This window comes from Chanodichthys erythropterus, chromosome 11 (assembly GCF_024489055.1).
Source record: "Chanodichthys erythropterus isolate Z2021 chromosome 11, ASM2448905v1, whole genome shotgun sequence".
Taxonomy (NCBI): domain Eukaryota; kingdom Metazoa; phylum Chordata; class Actinopteri; order Cypriniformes; family Xenocyprididae; genus Chanodichthys; species Chanodichthys erythropterus.
Genome location: NC_090231.1, coordinates 40,969,749 through 40,991,579, shown reverse-complemented (window position 1 = coordinate 40,991,579; position 21,831 = coordinate 40,969,749). Strand labels below are relative to the sequence as shown.

General features: G+C 36.4%; 1 protein-coding gene across 1 annotated transcript in view; it reads right to left on the bottom strand.

Annotated features, from left to right (window-relative positions):
• LOC137030757 (serine/threonine-protein kinase D3-like) overlaps positions 1–21,687 on the bottom strand; it is a 32,883-nt gene extending 11,196 nt beyond the window's left edge. Inside the window, exons 1-7 of the mRNA XM_067401193.1 lie at positions 21,524–21,687; positions 21,055–21,215; positions 3,523–3,658; positions 3,216–3,347; positions 2,659–2,813; positions 2,382–2,580; positions 378–455 (exon numbers count right to left, since the gene is read on the bottom strand). Coding sequence (XP_067257294.1) covers positions 378–455; positions 2,382–2,580; positions 2,659–2,813; positions 3,216–3,347; positions 3,523–3,658; positions 21,055–21,215; positions 21,524–21,581 — 919 coding nt within the window. The 5' untranslated portion in view covers positions 21,582–21,687. The remainder of the gene's footprint in view (positions 1–377; positions 456–2,381; positions 2,581–2,658; positions 2,814–3,215; positions 3,348–3,522; positions 3,659–21,054; positions 21,216–21,523) is intronic.
• Between the last annotated feature and the right edge of the window lie 144 nt (positions 21,688–21,831).

The following is a 21,831-nucleotide window of genomic DNA, read 5'->3' as shown; positions in this document are numbered from 1 at the left end:
AATTTACCCCAAATTATAATGTTAATATTGATTTTCAGACATTTTACCAGTATGTTTTTGTGCTCAAAGTTTGAGAACTGCTGTTTGAGAACATCAAACATCCCTTAATAAAAACAAATATTTATATATAAAAATAATTATTTATATATATTTTAAAATTGTCAAGTGTCTATCCATCATGCATTTTTACACTACCTTTACTTTATGTTGCTTTACATAAACAAAAAACTACATTACGGTAATTACATAAATACGATTTCCAAATGAAAAATGAAATTGTGTGGGACAAATAAACAAACTTATAGTTGCTTGCTTTTTCTTTTGATTTTAAGTTGAAATGTGACATGAAAAGTTTTTCATACATAAATCAAACTGACCTTCTCCATTTGCTCTCTCACCCCTGCACTCAGGAGGAACGAGAGACTCGCATCTGCGATGACAATTAAACTTACAGTCTGGAGAGAAACAGAGTGAGAAAGAAACATGTTATTGCTCATGAGTCATGACTTATTGAAATTCTTTGTATCAATGTTGCCTTTCTACTAAAAAATGTTTTCCAAAAAATCGACAAATCCAAGCACAGTTTGAGATCTCTACCAAAGCTCAGGGAAGAGACACATGTGAGATTACTTCTTCCCAGGACAAACAAATCACAATTTGATTTCTTAACTCTTAAAATCAAAGGTTCCAAAAGGGTTTTTTTCACAGCGATGGCACAGAAGAACCATTTTTGTTACCCTAAAGAACCTTTCAGTGAACATTTCTTAAAAGAACCATTTTTTCTTAGTGTGAAGAACATTTAAATCATCTATAGTACCTTTTTCCACTATAAAGAACCTTTTGTGAAATGGAAAGATTCCATGTATGTTAAAGGTTCTTCATGGAACCATAGATTCTAATAAAGAACCTTTATTTTTAAGAGTGAATGAGAAACAAATGGACATTGTAATTTTCCTTTTCTACATGGAGGCAAAGTTATGAAGACTACAAATTAGTTGCAAATTCACTTTAATGCTGCATCTCAATTTGCATACTATCCATCTTAATTAGTATCCAAATCGTAGTATGTTGAAATTAGTCTGCCAAAGATATTGAGTATTACAATTCAAAGTGCAGATCCATGCAGTGGCTAATATTGCGCACAAATGCATATTGGATGAGGATTCGATTAGAACTACAAACAAGAGTAAAAAGTGTTAAAAAACTGTTCAAAAACCAAAGGTGAAGCAGAGAGGCATAAGGTGCTTTCACGCAATGTCGTAATTATCATAATTTGTAAAAAGTGTTCACATCCTCGTAGAATTCGTAAACACAACCTGTAAACTGGGAATTGTCTGAGAGCTACTTGTACAATTTGACCAATGCAGATTCATTTGCTGTTGAAAATGTGGCCACTGAAATGCATAATTCCCAGTCCGAGGACGTGAACAGCTTTGAGTAGAATGTCACGTGTTGTCATCTCAAAATTACGGTAATTACATGAACGCAGCATTAGATAAAGAGGTTTGAGTGATTAATAGTCAGTATCTAACCTGATGAAAAAAAAAAATATTTTTTTCAGTGTTATGCACTCTATATTTCATCTGCAACAGCATTGTGAACTTTTATAAAGACTTTTTATAATTGCATCATTATGCGAACACGAGGGTTGTCAAAAGTACCGACTTTGGTACCAAGAAATCTTGACGATACCAGCATTTCCCCCTAGTGTTTTGCGCACTGTTGAGTGGATTGTGCACCTCTGATTGGCCATTGTGTTCACATGCTCAACAGATACGTCTGTGATTGGCTGCAATGATCAACGCTTCAAAAACTTGTTGTTCAATGAGCGTTTACACATACACATGGGAGTGTTTGAAAGCAGGCGTCTATCAGCGGATCCCAAATATGTCCTCTGATAGATGCCTGCTTTCAAATGCTCCCGTGTGTATCTGTGTAAGTGCATGGTTTTTGAAGTGTTGATCGTTGTAGCCAATCCCAGATATATCTGTTGAGCGTGTAAATACAATGGCCAATCAGAGGTGTTTAAGAATCTGCTCAACAGTGCTCAAAATGCTGGTATCATCACATTTTTAAAATTTCAGTACTGACTTGGTAAAGTTTGAGAATACTAGAAAGACCCACAACTGGCAGACCAACATGTTACTACATTTCTCTCCGATACATTAGGAAATTAAAGATTGACAAATTTAACTGTGACAAGATGACTGACAAGGCAGCTTAAACAATGACAGGTTGCACTTAACTAAGTGACAGAGCTATCCATTAAAGATGCAATTATGACTATGCAGTTTGTCCCAAAGCTTGCCTCTTCTTCTGCCACACACTTAAAAGTATGTACTTTTTTTTTATATGTATCTGTGACCTTTGACCCCTCTCACCTGAGCACTGCATTCCCTGTCTGAAGAGACCCTTGAGCAGCCGGAAGCAGTATTGGCAGACGGTGGGTTTGGTGTAGGTGTGAATGTGGAAGGTGTGAGGAACACGTGGTCGTCGCTCCTTCCCCTCAGAAACCCCCACACATACCGGGACATCGACCCAGGACGGCGGCCGAGAGCGTGACGGTTTCGTCATGCTGATCTAAGGGAGGAAACCAACATTTTCAGGGAGCATTTCAAACAGCTCACAGAAACATGAGTGTTTGGTTTAAACCGTCACCTCTTCCAGACTTCCGCCTGTGTGATTCGAGAGCGACGGGGCGCGCGGCCGTCCCGGAGGAAACAGCGACAGACTCGGGCCGCATCGGCGATATACCCGAGAGCAGTCATTGGGCAATTTGAATGCACAGCGTTTGTGGAAGTCTAGACCGCAGCCTGCAGAGAGAAAGTCAAAGTAAAAAAAAAAATTCTGTAAAAAACATTTTATTGCATTTTAAGTACTTCCTGCAGTCACAACATCACATTTCAGTGTTACACAACATAATGCAATAACTAATACCACGCATCATGTCATAAATAATATGAAATAAAAATAAAATTAATTAAATAAAAATGTATAAATGATACAATTTATATTATAAATAACAAATATAACAATTTTAATACATGTGAATATTAAATAAACACATGAATAAGCAATCAAGCAATAAAATACAACAACAAAAAAAATACAAATAATGTTTATAATTTATATTATAAATATTAAATCTGAAATAAGATATATAAGATATTAAACATTCTGTATAAGACTTTTCTTGCATTATAGCGCAGACATACCTTCACATTTCAGGCCCTGTCGGACGAGGCCCCATAACATCTCACCACACTGGTGACAAAATGTAGGTGTGCGATACGATTGGACGACTAAGGAATGTGGGCGGTACTTTGTCTCCATCACTGAAGCTGTGCCTAGAGGGATCAAAATCATTGACAGTGATAGTCAAAATTATACAAACAGTGACTGGATGTAGTGTGTGTGTGTGTGTGTGTGTGTGTGTGTGTGTGTGTGTGTGTGTGTGTGTGTGTGTGTGTGTGTGTGTGTGTGTGTGTGTGCGTGTGCGTGTGTGTGTGTGTGTTGACTGACCAGTGAGCACCACCTCCACAAGATCTCCATCACGTATGTCATGTTTTTCAGTGAGTCTGTGTAAGATCTGCTCACTGTTCTCGTGTCTGAATAACAGCAGCTTCTCCTCCAGACCAGTGATACTGCACTCCGGAGCCTTACAGAAAACACACACACACACAACATATATTGACTGTATGATTTGTTTTGGAATCTGATGTTCTGTACACTAAAATCATCACAACACAATAAAGATACTGTTAAACAACATAACGCAACATAATACGACACAAAATGTCATAGAAATTACTAAAAAAATAAAATACCATTTAAATAAATATTTATAAATGATATAATTTATAATATAAATATTAAATAAATATAAATATTATACTAAATGTTAAATATAAATATCAAATAATAAACAAATAAATCATTACAATACAATAAAAAACTGTTAATACTGTAATAATGCAACAAAGGCCATAATAAAATCACCTAATAGAAATCAAGCAATAACAAACATAACATGTAAATAAATACTTATTTATAAATAATATATTTTATTACATTAAATATAAAATAAATTATATATTAATAAACAGTCAGTCACCATAATAAAATACTGTTAAACATCACAATGCAGCAAAAGTGACAGAGACAGAAACAGACAGACAGATATAGATAGTCAGATAGTGTGCTCTGATACCAATCTGTCATTTGAAAGCCACATTTCTAGCGTCCGTAACACCGCATTCTTCCATCTTAAAAATATATCTAAACTACAACATGTGCTCTCAATGACAAATGCAGAACAGTTCATGCGTTCCTGACATTAGGGCTAGAATTATTGTAACGTTCTACTGGGTGGTTGTTCTGCTCGCTTAATAAACTACAGCTGGTCCGAAACGCAACAGCTAGAGTTCTTAATAGAACCAGGAAGTATGACCATATTAGCCCGGTTCTGTCAACACTGCATTGGCTCCCTATTAATCATTGTATATATATTCAAATCTTGCTAATTACTTACAAAGCACTAAATGGTTTATCTCCCCAGTACTTGAGCAAGCTCTTAATGCATTATAGTCCTTCACGTCTATTCTGGCCAATAGATAATAACTAGAATATCAAAATCAACTGCAGGCGGTAGATCATTTTCCTATTTAGAACCTAAACTTTAGAACAGTCTTCCTTGCATTGTTCAGGAAGCAGACACACTCTGTCAGTTTAAATCTAGACTAAAAATGCATCTGTTTAACATGGCATACACAACACATTGTCAATTTATATTTTTAAATCATTTAAATGATTGTTAGGCTGCATAAATTAGGTCAGCCGGAACCAGAACACTTCCTTTAACACAAGATGTACTCATTACAGTCGGATCCAGGCCATATCCAGATCATATGGAGGACCTGCGCCTTGAGACGACCACAAAGCATTCCCTGAAGTGTCAGCAGAGCTCATGTCAACTAGATCACCCCTGTGAAAGGCTCATCAACATGACATCCAGTGGAACAGATCCCCAACAAAACCGTTTCCATACCGGCGTGATTAATCAGATCTTCAATCAGAAGGAACTGGATTAAATATTTTGGCTATTCCGATCCCAATCTAACTTCTGACCTGTAAAGCTGCCTGAATCATAATCATAATCATGCACTGTTCACTGTTGGCCAGAGGAGAACTGGCCCCCTTACTTAAGCTGGACAATGACACCATTTTTTCTTCTAGAGCCAAAATTATTTTCCTGTTATCACTGTAAAGCTGCTTTGAAACAATCTGCATTATATTATATATTATATATATACACATATATACATATATATATATACATATATATATATATATATATATATATATATATATATATATATATATATATATATATATATATATATATATATATATATATATATATACATATATACATACACACACATATATATACTTATAGATATACAGTCAAACCAAAAATTATTCAGACATTTTTGATATATTTTTACTAGTGGGTGCAGGACAGTTAAGTTCATTTATGTAAGTGAGGATAGCAAAATAAAGTAAACTGTGACATATTATACCCACAAATTCTTCATACAGTGGACTACCAGTAAAATTAATAAAACATTTGGGATCAAAAGTCATTCAGACACTTGAATAATTGACCTGACCATGTGCTTAAGTGTTATCTGACATAATTTCTGACACAGTGTAATTCTGAGATCTTGTTGTATTTTATTACCATGTTTTTAAACTATAGTGAATAAACTGTGTTAATGAATGAAATGTTCAAGGTGTCTGAATAAATTCTGATTTGACTGTATATAGACAGACAGACAGATATAGATATATATAGACAGACAGACAGACAGATATAAATATAGACAGACAGATATAGATAGATAGACAGATAGACAGATATAGATCGATAGACAGATATAAATAGGTAGATAGATAATCATGTCTTTTCTAATCACATCCACACACTCACACAGACACATGGCTGGAAACAACACTACATGAAAAAACATGGTAAGACGAGTCTGTCTCTGAACACCCACTGCAATGAAGCCAGAGATAGTGCTGATCAACATCCTCATATGAGAGTGAAAGTGGGTCAGATCTTGATGGCACTGCAGCAGGTGAACGTCTGCATCATTCTCATGCTGATCTCTTTTAAATGTCAATCATTTGCTTTTTAAATAAAACGGATGTGACTCAAACTGAGACTCTGAGCTCACTCCGAAAACATTTAGAAAACATGAATTGTATTAAATACAAACAACAAAAATTGTACTAACGGACCAGATTTTTTTAGTAAACAATAATTGAGACTAATATTACATACATTTACAGCAGATGAATTGCAGCACTACGAGGTAGTATTTCATTGACAGCACTAATAACTGTGAGATTACAAGGGGGGTGGATAATACACAATAATAATGCTATTTTTAACATACTTAAAGGGGACCTATTATGCAAAATTCATTCGTTTGGACATAAATGTGTGTTGGCAGTGTGTGTACACAACCACCCTTTAATTATAAAAATCCACCCACTCCTTTTTTTTAATCCCCATAAATCATAAGCAGTGTCTCTGAACAAGCGTTTCCAGATCTCTTGCAGTGTGACGTCACAAAAGCCACAGACCCCGCCCACGGATGTTGACAGACAGACCGATTTAACATAGAACCGCCCTGAGTGAGTTCACAGCGAGTCCGCCATTGCTGCACTGACAAGAACGTCTCCCAAGTGTTTTAGGTGTTCTGTAGCTGGATGGATTAATCCACATAGCTCTCTTCATTTACTCCTGAAATCTGAGCTGCTGAAAACGAGGTGGATTAACTTGGTTTTCCAAGCAAATGCTCACTCAGTTCTGTCGAAATTTGTTTATGTCTGCGGGAATCATTTCACACCAGACTGCTTAGTGAATGAATGTCAATACAAAGGGACAATACAAAACAGAGACTGTGCTAAAAATATGCTACTCACGAGGATATACAAGTACAAACTGTTTGTGATCCAGCTTACAGTCTCCAGAGTGATACTGGATATGGCAGTAATGAAGGTGAGCACTTTATTACAGTTCATCTGAGTTGATTTACAGATATAAAGTTGAGTACCTCAGGGATGACGTGTTTTAGGCCAACCCAGAAGATAGCGGCGCACGTGTTCCCTCGATCGAAAGCCTATGCATTTTTTCCCATAGACTTTTAGAAACAACATTTATACATTTTGAAGCCTAAATTAAGTCGTCAGATATAAAAGGCTAACAGTAGGCTATAAACGGACTACAGCACACCATGGTCGTGGATCAATGTCATCACCACCAAGCTTCCTCAAACTTTATTTAGAAAACAACTTTATTTAAAAACATGCTTACTGAATATGATCTGCACTGTGTATGAATACTTAACCCACTTTTTCATGAGAAATGCACTCCAAATATCCTGTTTGTCATATTGACATGTAAAGTCCCCGCCAAAAGTAGTAGTCCATTTTAGCAATTTGTTAGCAACTGCCATTTTTAAAACACAATTAAGGTTTAAAAAAAATCACAAGCGGGTTATAACTGGTGTGTTTTATGTCATAGATCAAAACATGAAAATATTTAGAGGCTTTGTTAACCACAGACCTTATTTCAGGCTGTTTAGTAAAGACCCATTCAAAAAACCCATAGACTTCAGGGCGATGGAACCGGAAGTCCTAAAATGCTAACATGTCATCCCTGAGGTACTCTATTAAGCACCACCTGAAAGGCATAAGGTCTTTATAGATTTGTTTACTGTTAGTTGTAACAAGTGTTTCTGTGTTATTCGCAGTGTAACGTTATGTTGGTGATGATAATACAAGGGAAAAGAGAGAGTTTATGGATAATATTTTACTGCACACTTGCACTGTGTTTTATTGAGCTCTTACAGTAATTTTTCTAGAGTGAAAACAGATGCTTCATATTTTGTGTGAAGTACAATAAACGTCATAAAACTCATTTGTATAGTTTGGACGGAACAACAGGCTTGTTAGTTATAGTGGATAAAATATAGTTATAACATATAAGTTATAACCGTAATTTAACTAAATTATACCTGTTCTATCTCCATGCAGCATATATTTGCAGTTTCTGACATTATAGTGCGTCCTGACTGAATCCTGACAGGAGACAACGAGCTCTTGAAGCTCCGCCCTTTTACACTGAAACAGCACGTTTTTGCTCAACCACTAAAAGAGGCAACTTTAAAGGTGCCCTAGAACTTTTTTTAAAAGATGTAATATAAGTCTAAGGTGTCCCATGAATGTGTCTGAAGTTTCAGCTCAAAATACACCATAGATTTTTTTAAACTATTTTTTAACTGCCTATTTTGGGGCATAATTAGAAATGAGCCGATTTCAGGTTGCGGCCCCTTTAAATCGCGCGCTCTACGCCCCCTCCCGAGCTCTCGACTCTATCACAGTATAAACAAATTTCACACACCTAATATAACCCTCAAAATGGATCTTTACAAAGTGTTCGTCATGCATACTGAATGCATGCATCGGATTGTTTGAGTATTGTATTTATTTGGGTGTTTACATTTGATATTGAATGAGTTTGAGGCTATGTTCTGTGGCTAACTGGCTAACACTACACTGTTGGAGAGATTTATAAAGAATGAAGTTGTGTTTATGCATTATACAGACTGCAAGTGTTTAATAATGAAAATAGCGACGGCTTTTGTCTCCGTGAATACAGTAATAAACGATGGTAACTTTAACCACATTTAACAGTACATTAGCAACATGCTAACGAAACATTTAGAAAGACAGTTTACAAATATCACTAAAAATATCATGTTATCATGGATCATGTCAGTTATTATTGCTCCATCTGCCATTTTTCGCTGTTTTCCTTGCTTGCTTACCTAGTCTGATTATTCAGCAGTGCACATCCAGACATTCTGCCCTTGTGTAATACTAACTGCCCTTGTGTAATGCCTCAATCATGGGCTGGCATATGCAAATATTGGGGGCGTACACCCCGACTCTTATGTAACAGTCGGTGTTATGTTGAGATTCGCCTGTTTTCCGGAGGTCTTTTAAACAAATGAGATTTATATAAGGAGGAGGAAACAATGGAGTTTGAAACTCACTGTATGTCTTTTCCATGTACTGAACTCTTGTTATTTAACTATGCCAATATAAATTCAATTTTTAATTCTAGGGCACCTTTAACATGCTATAAAGTTAAAACTTGACATGCACACTCTGGGGACATCAGAGACTTATTTTACATCTTGTATAATGGGGCATAATAGGTCCCCTTTAAGTAGAAAACATTTTTATTTCAAGTAGAAAACATGAATTTGTATTAACTGACCAGATTTTTTAGATGACAATACTGAGAATTAAGTGGTTTTATGGCGTTAAGATAAATAAATATTATTTATAATATTATAAATATTTATTTATTTATTTGTTATCTATTGATGTGAACTGCAGCATTAGGGGGTAGTGATCAGTGTTGGGAAAAGATAGACTTTGAAAAGTAATGCATTACAGTGTTAAGTTACTCCCTACACAGTTAATTACATTTTATAGAAAGTAATTTGTTACGTTACTTTTGCATTATATTTTCTCATTTGGGCTTGCTTGTTTTGTTTTTTAATAACAAAAAAAGTCTCTATTTTTGGCAAATGTAAAGCCCCTTCACTGTAAAATAATAATAATAATAATAATAATAATAAATATATATATATATATATATATATATATATATATATATATATATTCATGATTTATCACAATTTTTTCTTTTGTCAAATCAACTTCAATATTAATGTGCTTCAAATAACATAATATTTTGAGTTTCCATTGATTAAACCAATCGCCTTCATTGTATTAACTCAAATTGTAATTTCAATGAACTCAAAATTTTAAGGCAAACAGGTAACTATTTTTTTCATGTTTATTTTTTTAAGTTAAACCAACAATTCTTTTTTACAGTGTTTCTGACCAAAAGAGAAATGAATAAGCCTCAGGCTGAAGGAAACGCAAACTCACATCTGTACAGTAGAGGGTACAGGTTACATAACTCATGTTACTTGTAATGCATTGCTTTCAACACTGGTAATGATTCAATGACAGCACTAAAAACTGTGAAATTACAGTGTTTTGGGGGGGTAGGGGTGGGGATATGGTATAATAATTATAACAATTTTATTGTAACATCTACTTAAGCACTTTGAATTTACCTTAATAGTTCACTACCACAGTATTACTTCATTAGTTCACTATCATGGTATTGACTGCTTCATGGTACCACCATGTAAGGGAGGCCTACCACATCCACATCAGCTTCAAACACACAGTCAACTTCCTGTTAAAGACTGAACACAGAACACATCTGAGAAGAGCCTCAACAAAGACACGCTCATCGCACGAAAAAGTGCTCAAACTGCATTTCCGATTCACCCCGTCGTCACGCTCAGCATGCCGTTCTCAAACTGGTCAGAGTGTCACTTTGTTGTGGTGGTATTACTACATGCAGGTGTGAGGCGTTTACCTCATTTTTGGATTAATGGAGCTTTCTGAAAACACTCAGGATTCACTCATGTATCAGAGGGTGAGCATGGGATATGCAATACAAGCGTACTGCAGCTAATGAAGTATATAGTATGAATGGACATATTTAGCAAATATTCAACAGGGGTTTTCAACCTTTTCCCCTTGATGGATATAAGATGAACTAATTTTTCACAAAAAAAACTAAAAATAATTGGGGACTGCATTTTGAAGACCCCTAAATGTCATTTGCTAAAGTGTGTAGTTTACAGCCAGAGCACATCGTACACAATTCAAAGTTTTCAGTCATGTGACTGCCGCATAGACCTGAAGGGCAAAACATCCGTAGAACTGCAGCACAGTCCTGTCAATCTTCCATCCATATACAGCACTAGCTGTGGTATTTCAATCACTAAAACAAGATCAAAATTGATAATTCTTTTTTTTTTTATGGAATATTGCATAACTCTTTCCCCGCCAGCCAGCTCCAGCATTTTCACAAAACTTTCATATCCCCCAGAATATTTTGTTGTATGAATATCTAAACATGCAAAATATCAAAAGAAAGAACAGAGCCTCTGCTTAAAAAAAAAAATAAAAATAAAAAAAAAAAACTAGCTTCATGCATTTTTTTTTTTTAAATCAACACTTGAATGTGGGTGTGTTTCATTAAAAAGGCAACATTTTGTGAAAAATCGCGTTTTTGACAAAGACTACGTTGGACTACGTCCAAAAAAGTTGGGACACTGTACAAATTGTGAATGAAAAAGGAATGCAATAATTTACAATTTTCATAAACTTATATTTTATTCACAATGGAATATAGATAACATATCAAATGTTGAAAGTGAGACATTTTGAAATGTCATACCAAATATTGGCTCATTTTGGATTTCATGAGAGCTACACATTCCAAAAAAGTTGGGACAGGTAGCAATAAAATGCCGGAAAAGTTAAATGTACATATAAGGAACAGCTGGAGGACCAATTTGCAACTTATTAGGTCAATTGGCAACATGATTGGGTATAAAAAGAGCCTTTCAGATTGGCAGTGTCTCCTAAAAGTCAAGATGGGCAGAGGATCACCAATTCCCCCAATGCTGCGGCGAAAAACAGTGGAGCAATATCAGAAAGGAGTTGCTCAGAGAAAAATTGCAAAGAGTTTGAAGTTATCATCATCTACAGTGCATAATATCATCCAAAGATTCAGAGAATCTGGAACAATCTCTGTGCGTAAGGGTCAAGGCCGGAAAACCATACTGGATGCCCGTGATCTTTGGGCCCTTAGACGGCACTGCATCACATGGAATGCTACTGTAATGGAAATCACAACATGGGCTCAGGAATACTTCCAGAAAACATTGTCGGTGAACTCAATCCGCCGTGCCATTCGCCGTTGCAGGCTAAAACTCTATAGGTCAAAAAAGAAGCTATATCTAAACATGATCCAGAAGCACAGGCGTTTTCTCTGGGCCAAGGCTCATTTAAAATGGACTGTGGCCAGTGGTGTATAAAGTACTCGAAAACCATACTTGAGTAAAAGTATAGTTATCTTACCAGAAAATGACTTTGGTAGAAGTTAAAGTCACTGTTTAGAATGTTACTTGAGTAAAAGTTGTAAAGTATGTGCTATTTTTTGTACTTAAGTACAAAAAGTATTTTTTTGATATTAAACATACTTAAGTATTGAAAGTAAAAGTACAAGTAAATGTAAAATACAAAAGGAGCAAAACATATTAAAAATTGTTTTATACACAGTTTGAGCAGCAAGATTGTGTTCAATTTTAACTCTTACATTTTGTTTCTTTGAATTAAAAAAAATGGCTAAATGTTTTTTTGTAAGTTTTAAATATGAAAAATACTAATATATTAATTATACATTGATCGTTCATGTTAATTCATAGTGCATTATAACTAATGTAAGAGACAACTTTAAAATGTTAAAACGTAAATGTTGAAATTAAAAATGAACAATACTTTTATTAACCTTATTTAATGTTACAAATGGACTCTTGTAAAGTGTTTTCATTTCCTATAAATCCAAACAGTCATGCTTAGAAATTACCATCTTTACACACAAAGGCAGAGCATGGGTCTATTATATGTATAGCCTACTTTCACACATTATTAGCCTCTTTTTTAGAATACTTGATAATCTAATCAAAATGTGTTACAAGTGCCGATAAATAAATAACTGAAATCGAATACATTTCTGATTTATGTTTCTGTTGCTGCATGATACGGATACGTTACAGTTTAAATATGCAACTTCACTGGATAATGAATGCATAACAGCGAACAAATGGATATGAACTAATGAAAATGAATGGTAACAATGATATTAACCAGTTTGTGTTTTTGTCACATTGTTTTAACCGCTCGAGGCACTACTAATGTTAGCATCCTCTCAGCCTCGACGACAAACATACTGTTCAACACTAATGCAGCATCTAGTCAACAAACTAATTACTTAATAATGATATGAAAACATGTACTGTAGTGTTCACTGTATAACATACCGTTTTGTTGTCCGTTTTAAATAGTTTTGAAGTGACCCGCTCTGTGCAGCGCGCAGCCTCACATCACGTGTCAAAAGAAACCATACGAGGCATCAGTGATAGTTTTTATTTCGCCTCTAGAGGCCGCTCTCGTAATGTCTCGTAATGACAGCACACTCTTCTCAGCCGCTCCAGCAACGGACGCAACCCGGAAAATTAAATCAACCGCGGTTGTGCGAGCTCTTGTTTGCACATGCTTGCTTGCACTCTGTGTTCTTCCGACTTTATTTTGTAGTAAGTAACGAAAATGCTTTGGGAAAATGTATCGGAGTAAAAGTATACATTTTATTTAGGAAATGTAGTGGAGTAAAAGTAAAAGTTGACAGAAATATAAAAACTCAAGTAAAGTACAGATTCTCCCAAAAAATACTTAAGTACTGTAACGAAGTATTATTACTTCGTTACATTACACCACTGACTGTGGCAAAGTGGAAAACTGTTCTGTAGTCAGACGAATCAAAATTTGAAGTTCTTTTCGGAAAACTGGGATGCTATGTCATCCGGACTAAAGAGGACAAGGACAACCCAAGTTGTTATCAGCGCTCAGTTCAGAAGCCTGCATCTCTGATGGTATGAGGTTACATGAGTGCGTGTGGCATGGGCAGCTTACACATTTGAAAAGGCACCATCAATGCTGAAAGGTATATCCAAGTTCTAGAACAACATATGCTCCCATCCAGACGTCGTCTCTTTCAGGGAAGACCTTGCATATTCCAACATGACAATGCCAGACCACATACTGCATCAATTACAACATCATGGCTGCATATAAGAAGGATCTGGGTACTGAAATGGCCAGCCTGCAGTCCAGATCTTTCACCCATAGAAAACATTTGGTGCATCATAAAGAGGAAGATGCGACAAAGAAGACTGTATTAGACAAGAATGGGACAACATTCCTATTCCTAAACTTGAGCAACTTGTCTCCTCAGCCCCCAGACGTTTGCAGACTGTTATAAAAAGAAGAGGGGATGCCACACAGTGGTAAACATGGCCTTGTCCCAATTTTTTTGAGATGTGTTGATGCCATGAAATTTAAAATAAACTTATTTTTCCCTTAAAATGATACATTTTCTCAGTTTTAACATTTGATATGTCATCTATGTTGTATTCTGAATAAAATATTGAAATTCTTGAATCTGCTGCGGCTTCAATATGTATCCATTTGAGAGGTTGGTAATCAAGTTGTTAATCAATATTTATCCTTCTAAATATTAAATGATTTAAATTACTTCTTCAAGCTTGTGAGAAGCACCCAACACATGTTAAAACATATTTACTCTTCAAGCTGACCATGACAGCCTAGGTTACTGGGGTCATTCAGATCTGTGTCCTACGTGACCAATTCACAGTTAAAGAATTTACTTTACTTTCATCTTCAATCACAAGAGAATAATGACAAAAATGTCTCTCTTTCTTAGAAAAAGTCTTATGTATGGGAAAGTTTCCTCATCAGATCTAGAGCTCAACAAACTCCAATCTTGAATAAGCCGTGTATCCGTGTGTAAGCATCAGTATCCTTTGTTACAGGTCCTGACTTCCGTGAGGTGAGCAACTGGCACACATGGAAGACAAACTGAAGCCTAGAGACGCTCATATAATTGACCAGGACCCCTGTTGTTATCCAGATAATCAATAGAGATATGCTTCGAACTATGTCCATGTGTCGAGATTTTCCAAGTTCATCTATGTCTTAACCAATCAGAAACATTCAACCTGAAGTAATGACGTAGTCTAGTGACCTGTGTTAGAGAAACTGCAAATTATTCTTCAGTAAAATTTGACATTGATCGTATCTCTGACTCCTGGTCTTTATTCATCATGTCTGGTCCTCGGGTCTTACCTGTAAATTTCCTGCACCCTCAATGGCGGGTAAACAGTTCATCAAAATCCCCTCCCTCTAGCAGCAACATCTCTTCTCTGACAGTGATGTTAAAAGGTTACATTTAACACACACCTTATTGATGATGAGCCCAGAATATGAACCCATTGCACTAAATTGCACATTAAGCGTTTTCCTTATTATGGTTTTCCATGGGAAACACATAACATGAAACTTTGCGCGTGGCTTTGATTTTCTGGATTCACATTCTTGTTTGTACATATGTTTTAAATAAAGGTGTAAACTGAATTTGGTCCTCAAGTATCACTGTCTTAAAGGATTAGATTAACCCAAGCTTTACTCACCCTCAAGCCATCCTAGGTGTATATGACTTTCTCCTTTTTGATGAACACAATTGAAGATCTTTTAATAAATATCCTGATGCATTCAAGCTTTATAATGGCAGTGAACAGGGGTCACTAGTATGAGCTGAAGAAAGTGCTTCCATCTACATCCATCCATCATAAACATATTCCACACGGCTCTGGGGGGTTAATAAAGGCCTTCTGAAGCGAAGCGATGTGTTTGTGTAAAAAACAAACAAACAAACCCATATTTAACAAGTTTAGTTATGAAGTAAAATATCTAGCTTCCACCAGACCGCCTTCCGTATTAAAGTCACGAAGTTTCCGTGAATGTGTGTGAATGCCGTTATACAAGATCGGTTAGCGTTCATGTGTTTGTACGTTGTGTGTGTATATGGGAGGTCATTCCATAAAAAAGGTCAGTGTGTGTGTGTGTGTGTGTGTGCGAGCGATGATCCTGTCCCACTGCAGTGGAAACTGCACTGTAAGAAGGTCAAGCAGAGAAAAGGTGTGTGTGCATGTGTGTGTTAGGGGAAGAGTCTGTGGTTGGAAAGTTACATGCAGATGCTGTGAACCACAGCGGACAAACAGAGAGGCAGCCGGAGGGGGAGAGATGCTGAAGGAGGGCTGAGATACTGTGTGTGTTTGTTGGTGAATGTTTGAGTAGCACCTAATTCTGTGGTGTCTTCACACACACTCTCTTTAACTTCCCCTTCTTTCATGAATCTTTCTTGAACACACAAGTGAGAATTCTTCAAACTCTTTTTATAGTTAAAAAAAATACCATGAATTACTCTGCATAGGAACAGCCTGGCAAAATGTGTGAAATGGTAATAGTGTTAGATTCTCAAAAAGCCATACAGACAGATAACATCTACAGATTGTGATTATGATAGTTCATTTGCTTCCCCTCACCCATCGAAGATAAACTAAGACTGCATATAAGTGTTTTAGGAACCAATCATAGTTCAAACCACTAACAAAGCAATGAAAATGTTTTGCGGATACTAAAGGCAGAAGATACTAAAGGCAATTGGCAGAACAAGTCGTGCTAACGTTCCTCTTTAAAGTTGAAAGCCTGAAGGATATGAAAAGATAATTTTGTTGTTGGAGAGAGAGAGAGAGAGAGAGAGAGAGAGAGAGAGAGGCAAGAGTCCAGTCAGCTGTGTCACAATTGTTTGTATGGATGGCATGTGTGCACTTGACCTTTTGTGCACTGTGGAAAGCAGTAATCACTGAAGTCATTGTCAGTAATGTGTTTTTATTAGTGTGGGTGTTTGACTGACACTGCATGAATGCAGAACATTGTACGGGAATAGTTCAATTAAAATTAAAATTCTGTCATAAATTATTTATGACGTCTACCTTGGTTAATGCTCTTATTTGCATATTTGTGTCAGTATCACTGATTGGACAAATACCCCACACGACTTTTACATAAAGGCTGTATCATTGCGCATCATCATATCCTATATGGGCCATTCTACAGTTGGTGCAAACTGCTGTCCCACAACCAAAAAAACACATTTAAAAAGCATTTAAATATTCAAATTTTAGATGTTTACTAAGACTCTTCTATTATCTATTGAATCCCACAATAATATTTAAAATATCTAAATATATAAAATCATCATCTATTGGGTACTTTCAATTGGGAAGTGGCTGTCCCCAACCCTAACCCCTACATTTCAACTTGTGAAAATTATATTGAAATAATTTTTGCACATTTTCCCATTGTTTTTTTTTGTTTGTTTGTTTTTTTTTTTAAATATATATATATATATATATATATATATATATATATATATACACACACACACACACTGAAACAGTCACTACTAGTGACATCATTGTTTTTTGAGTGTTATTTAATAAAACTGAGTTTGTTTTCTGTGTACTGTTCAGAACTGTGCTACTAGGTAACAATGCGCTAATTAGCATCTTTGAGCTAGGCTCAAAGATATCTAAAATTGTCACTACCGAAACAACGTCATCATTGTTTTAGAAGTGACAAAAGGAACACATAATAATTTGGGGAAATAAACTAAATTTTAGTACAGTTATGCAAATCATTAGTATTTTAATATGTTTTAGTAGGGTTGTAGTATGCAAGTTAAAATTCTGTATTGTGATGTTGTTGCTACCAAGACATTACTGTCACTACCGAAAATGTGCAATCACGACCAAAACATGGAATGATTTGTCAAAAATAAAGTATATTGAATTATCAGCTAAGATGTTACGATAGTGTTTGTTTGTTTGTTTGTTTGTTTATTCCAAAACTTTCTGAAAATAAAATATGAGAATTAACTGCACATATTACTAGAAATGTATACCTTGGATATTATACAGTTTGCATACATACAACATTTGTAGAAAAATATTTTGCAAGAAGTTTCCAACTCTGACTTTGCACCAATTCTGTAAAATGGCCCATATATTGCTGACTGTACAAGTTTATCCTAACTTTTCAGACTATAAAAGGTAAGAATGAAACGGTCTCTTCTTCACTCCAGTTGTCGCATTCTCTCAGCATTCCACATTTTTCCCACTTAATTTCAAATGCTGAAATTACTGTTTATACAACGTGCTGTGTTTCTGTGACTGTCCAAAGCATGTGGATATGATATGAGGCAAGTGATTGGTTGTCGCTCGCTAAAGGCTGATTTATACTTCTGTGTCGGACCTACGCCAGTGCCTCTGTGCCGTAGGCTATGCATCTGTTTTCATTTATACTTCTGCTTCATTGTCTGCGTTGACGCGCATGCAGACCACTAGTAGGCAGTGTCCACGGTCATATTGAGTATCAAGGCAAAAGCAGAAGAAGAAGCAGCTTGTCATGTAATTTGTCAGAGAACCTTACAGATAGAAGCGGCAAATAGGTAATGACTTTTGTTGCAGTATGACTGTATGTGAAACAGAGTGTTTTTAATCCCTATGGAAGTTGAAAACGTTTGCTCTTCTCTGATTGCGCCACGCCAGTTTTTTGACCTCAGGGAGGGGTTCTAGCAGACCAATCACAGCGCTTGTGGTCCACGTAGAATTGACGCATTGTTACAATTTTGAATAGGTGCACGTCAGACTACGCCGTAGCTACGGCGTACACTCAACGCAGAATTATAAATCAGGGCTAAGGGGCTGTTTACTAAAAACACATTTTTTCTATTCCTCTGCACTACTTTCCCAATGTTTTTCAATGTAAACACGCTAGACGGATGTCTTTAACTGTTGCGCTCACGTCTCTTCTCTTTTGCAGCACCTCGCGCATGACACAGTGTTCTAATAATATGGAAAAAAAAGTGCAAGATGCTTTTTAAAAAAAACAAAAAACAAAAAAACCTTTAACTTGAGCACCATGTTTAATGCCGTGTCATGCGCGGGACTCTGCAAAAGACGTGAGTGCAAAGGATAAAGTCGGCCACAAAATCGACCCTATTTATTTTGTTAGCGCACATTACTAGGCTTGTGGTAAACAAATCATCTGTGCAGGTTATTCCAAAAAATAAAATATTAGTAATGTTTAATCAAAATCTGAAAATGTACTTCCCCTCTGAAATGGCCTTTCGTCCATAGACAAGCTGCAAGGTTGGACCACGCATTGTTAAATGGGACGGTCTCTAGCCTATGGAAGATTATTTGTTCTTGTCACCTTGCAACTGTGACAACTGCCGTTGACGAGTGGCAATAACGTTAGTAGCCTAGTGAACTTTTTTGAAAGTTATTTTAAACTGTCTGAAAACAAAACAGGGTTCCCAAACTGTCTAAATATCTTCACCATTGCCCATTTCTGTATATAATAAAGAGTATAAATATATATATCATATTATATATCACTGTATCTTAATAAGATTTAAAGTTTTTTATTTTTACATTTGTATCATTAGATATTTGAGTAAATTGAAACCCAATACTTGAGTTTAAAGGTGTCCTAGAACACATTTTCACAAGATGTAATTAAGTCTAAGGTGTCCCCTGAATGTGTCTGTAAAGATTCAGCTCAAAATACCCCATAGATTTTTTTTAATTAATTTTAAGTGCCTATTTTGGGGCATCATTAAATATGCGCCGATTCAGGCTGTTTCCCCTTTAAATTCTCACGCTCCCCGCCCCAGAGCTCTCGACTCTATAAATACATTGCATAAACAAAGTTCACACAGCTAATATAATCCTCAAAATGGATCTTTACAAAATGTTCGTCATGCATGCTGCATGCATCGGATCATGCAAGTATAGTATTTATTTGGATGTTTACATTTGATTCTGAATGATTTTGGGGCTGTGCTCCGTGGCTAACGGGCTAAAGCTAACATTACACACTGTTGGAGAGATTTATAAAGAATGAAGTTGTGTTTGTATATGTATAAAAACACAAACCAACACATTTTCACCTGAGAAAGTTTATCCCATTTCGTTGGAAATTTAAATCTCTGTGGTTTTTACATCCAGAAGCTGCACAATGTTGTGGCATCATTAATTGTTACTGTGAGTGATGACACATTGACTGTTTTAAGATGGCGGGTGCACCAACTTTTCTGGAGTGATCGAATGTGGTATCAAAGACTATAGAATAACACAAGACGCGTCACTCGTATTATTATGAATGGGAGTAAGTGCAATGTGCAATACGGCGGAATAAGTCCCGCCTTCTAAATAAGAGCCAATCGCCGATTGGTAAAGTCATCGCATCACTGCAGCGGCCGTTAGAAGCTCCGGTTTCTATAGAAACAGCCAGATGCACGCCTCCGAAATGAGGCACAAGAGACACGCATTGTTGATCCAGATTAGGTTGATCCAGCCTGAAAAATATAGTTTTTTTGTCATGATTCGAGCGTTTAGAAACAATATTTATGAGACGGTTGTTGTCAGATTTCATTGGTTATTTCAAATATGAAATTTAATTGAAAGCTTTAGAGAATTTGATATTTCCCCGTTCAATGAGATAGGAGCTGTACTTGGATGCCCGAGAGGTATTTCAAAGACGGCCGCCGAGTGAAATGACTTGTCTTAAAGGGACTTTGGTGGTATCTACATATAAATATTGTATCCGCTTCCTTTTCTGATGACTTCTGAAGGCTTTGGTTGAACATCCCCTCCAACTGTCAGTTTGCTGTGAGCTTTGAAAACAAACTGAATGCAACGCCTACTTTTCTAGATCCAATCAATTCCCAAAGGAAAAAAACAAGTCTCGCCCTCCATTTTTCACATTCTGTATATAATACACGTCACAAAAACATATATACAAAAACACGTCACAATACTGAAGTAAAGTCAGTCGCAACTTCTGTTCACGCAGACTTTAAAGACATCCGTCTAGCACCTGTTTACATTGAAAATTAATGAAAAAGTAGGGCAGTGGAATGGAAAAACACGCTCAGTGTGAATGGCCCCTAACACTGCATCATTTCACACTGCACATGTTTGGCACCGCAATGCGGAGTTAACACGCTGCGGTAAAAAGGTAAAAAAAAGTGGGGCCAATCCTGCTTCTAAATTACAAGTGTGAAACGTCCCTTTTACCCCAGGGTTAAGCGCAATGTGAAAAGCCCTACAGCTATTTTAAGTCTTGTATTACAAATGCACAAACCTTTTATAGTGCTGTTTGTGCTTGACTGCCCCATTCACTCATTCGTTGTAAGGAAGTCATACAAGTTTGGAATAAACAATGACAACATTTAAATTTACCCTACTATTTCTGAATGAACTATTTCTTTGAAGTTTTAACATCACATGCTCAATAAAAACATCAAATGTTGAGGTTTCACAGTACCTTTCTCTCAATTATTTCTACTGCGAGATGCTTTGCCTGCTGGAAGCTGAGGAGTCCCTCAGGGATCTGTACCTCCTCTTTAAGGAGCCCGATCTGAAAGTGGATGTGTATGGGCCCCGCCATGGTGGATTCTGGCCCCATGGACAGATGAGAGAAAGAACCTGAAAGAAAGAGAGGTGGTCATCTCAGATAAAACGACGTTCCTTCAGACATTCACAGGTTCAGACTTACCTGCACCCGTCTTGATGTTTTTTTGAACTGTCTGGTAATTGCAAAACTGTTTTAGTGTATGACTAATGGTTAAAAAAAAAAAAGCATAATCAGAAAGTCCTTAAGTTCTTCAGAAGGAAAGGGCTCCAAAGGGGAGGCTCCTTCAAGGTTAAGGCAGCAACTAAAACTAGCATTGACCTGCCTTTGTTAACATTAAGTTTAAACCTTTATATAGTCATACTCTGAAAGAGGAACTTACCAGTAATATGACTGCTGATGTCAACGCTTTTTGGGCGGCGGTTTTTGTTGGCAGCCATTTTCTTTACGTTGGTGAATTCGAACTAGCGCATTTCACAGACCTGTTTCAGACGCTTCTGTCGCTGCTCTGGTTTCCTCATGCGAGGGCTTCAGCAGTCAAAAGACAGGCAGCTGAGACAGGAAGTTGACACTCAAACTTCAGTGTTTCTGTATATGACATGAGTGGGTCTGCAGAGCTGCCCACCAAACACAAATATAACGCCTCAAATGTTATCTGATGAACTTTAACTGGTGGAAACCGAAAGAAAA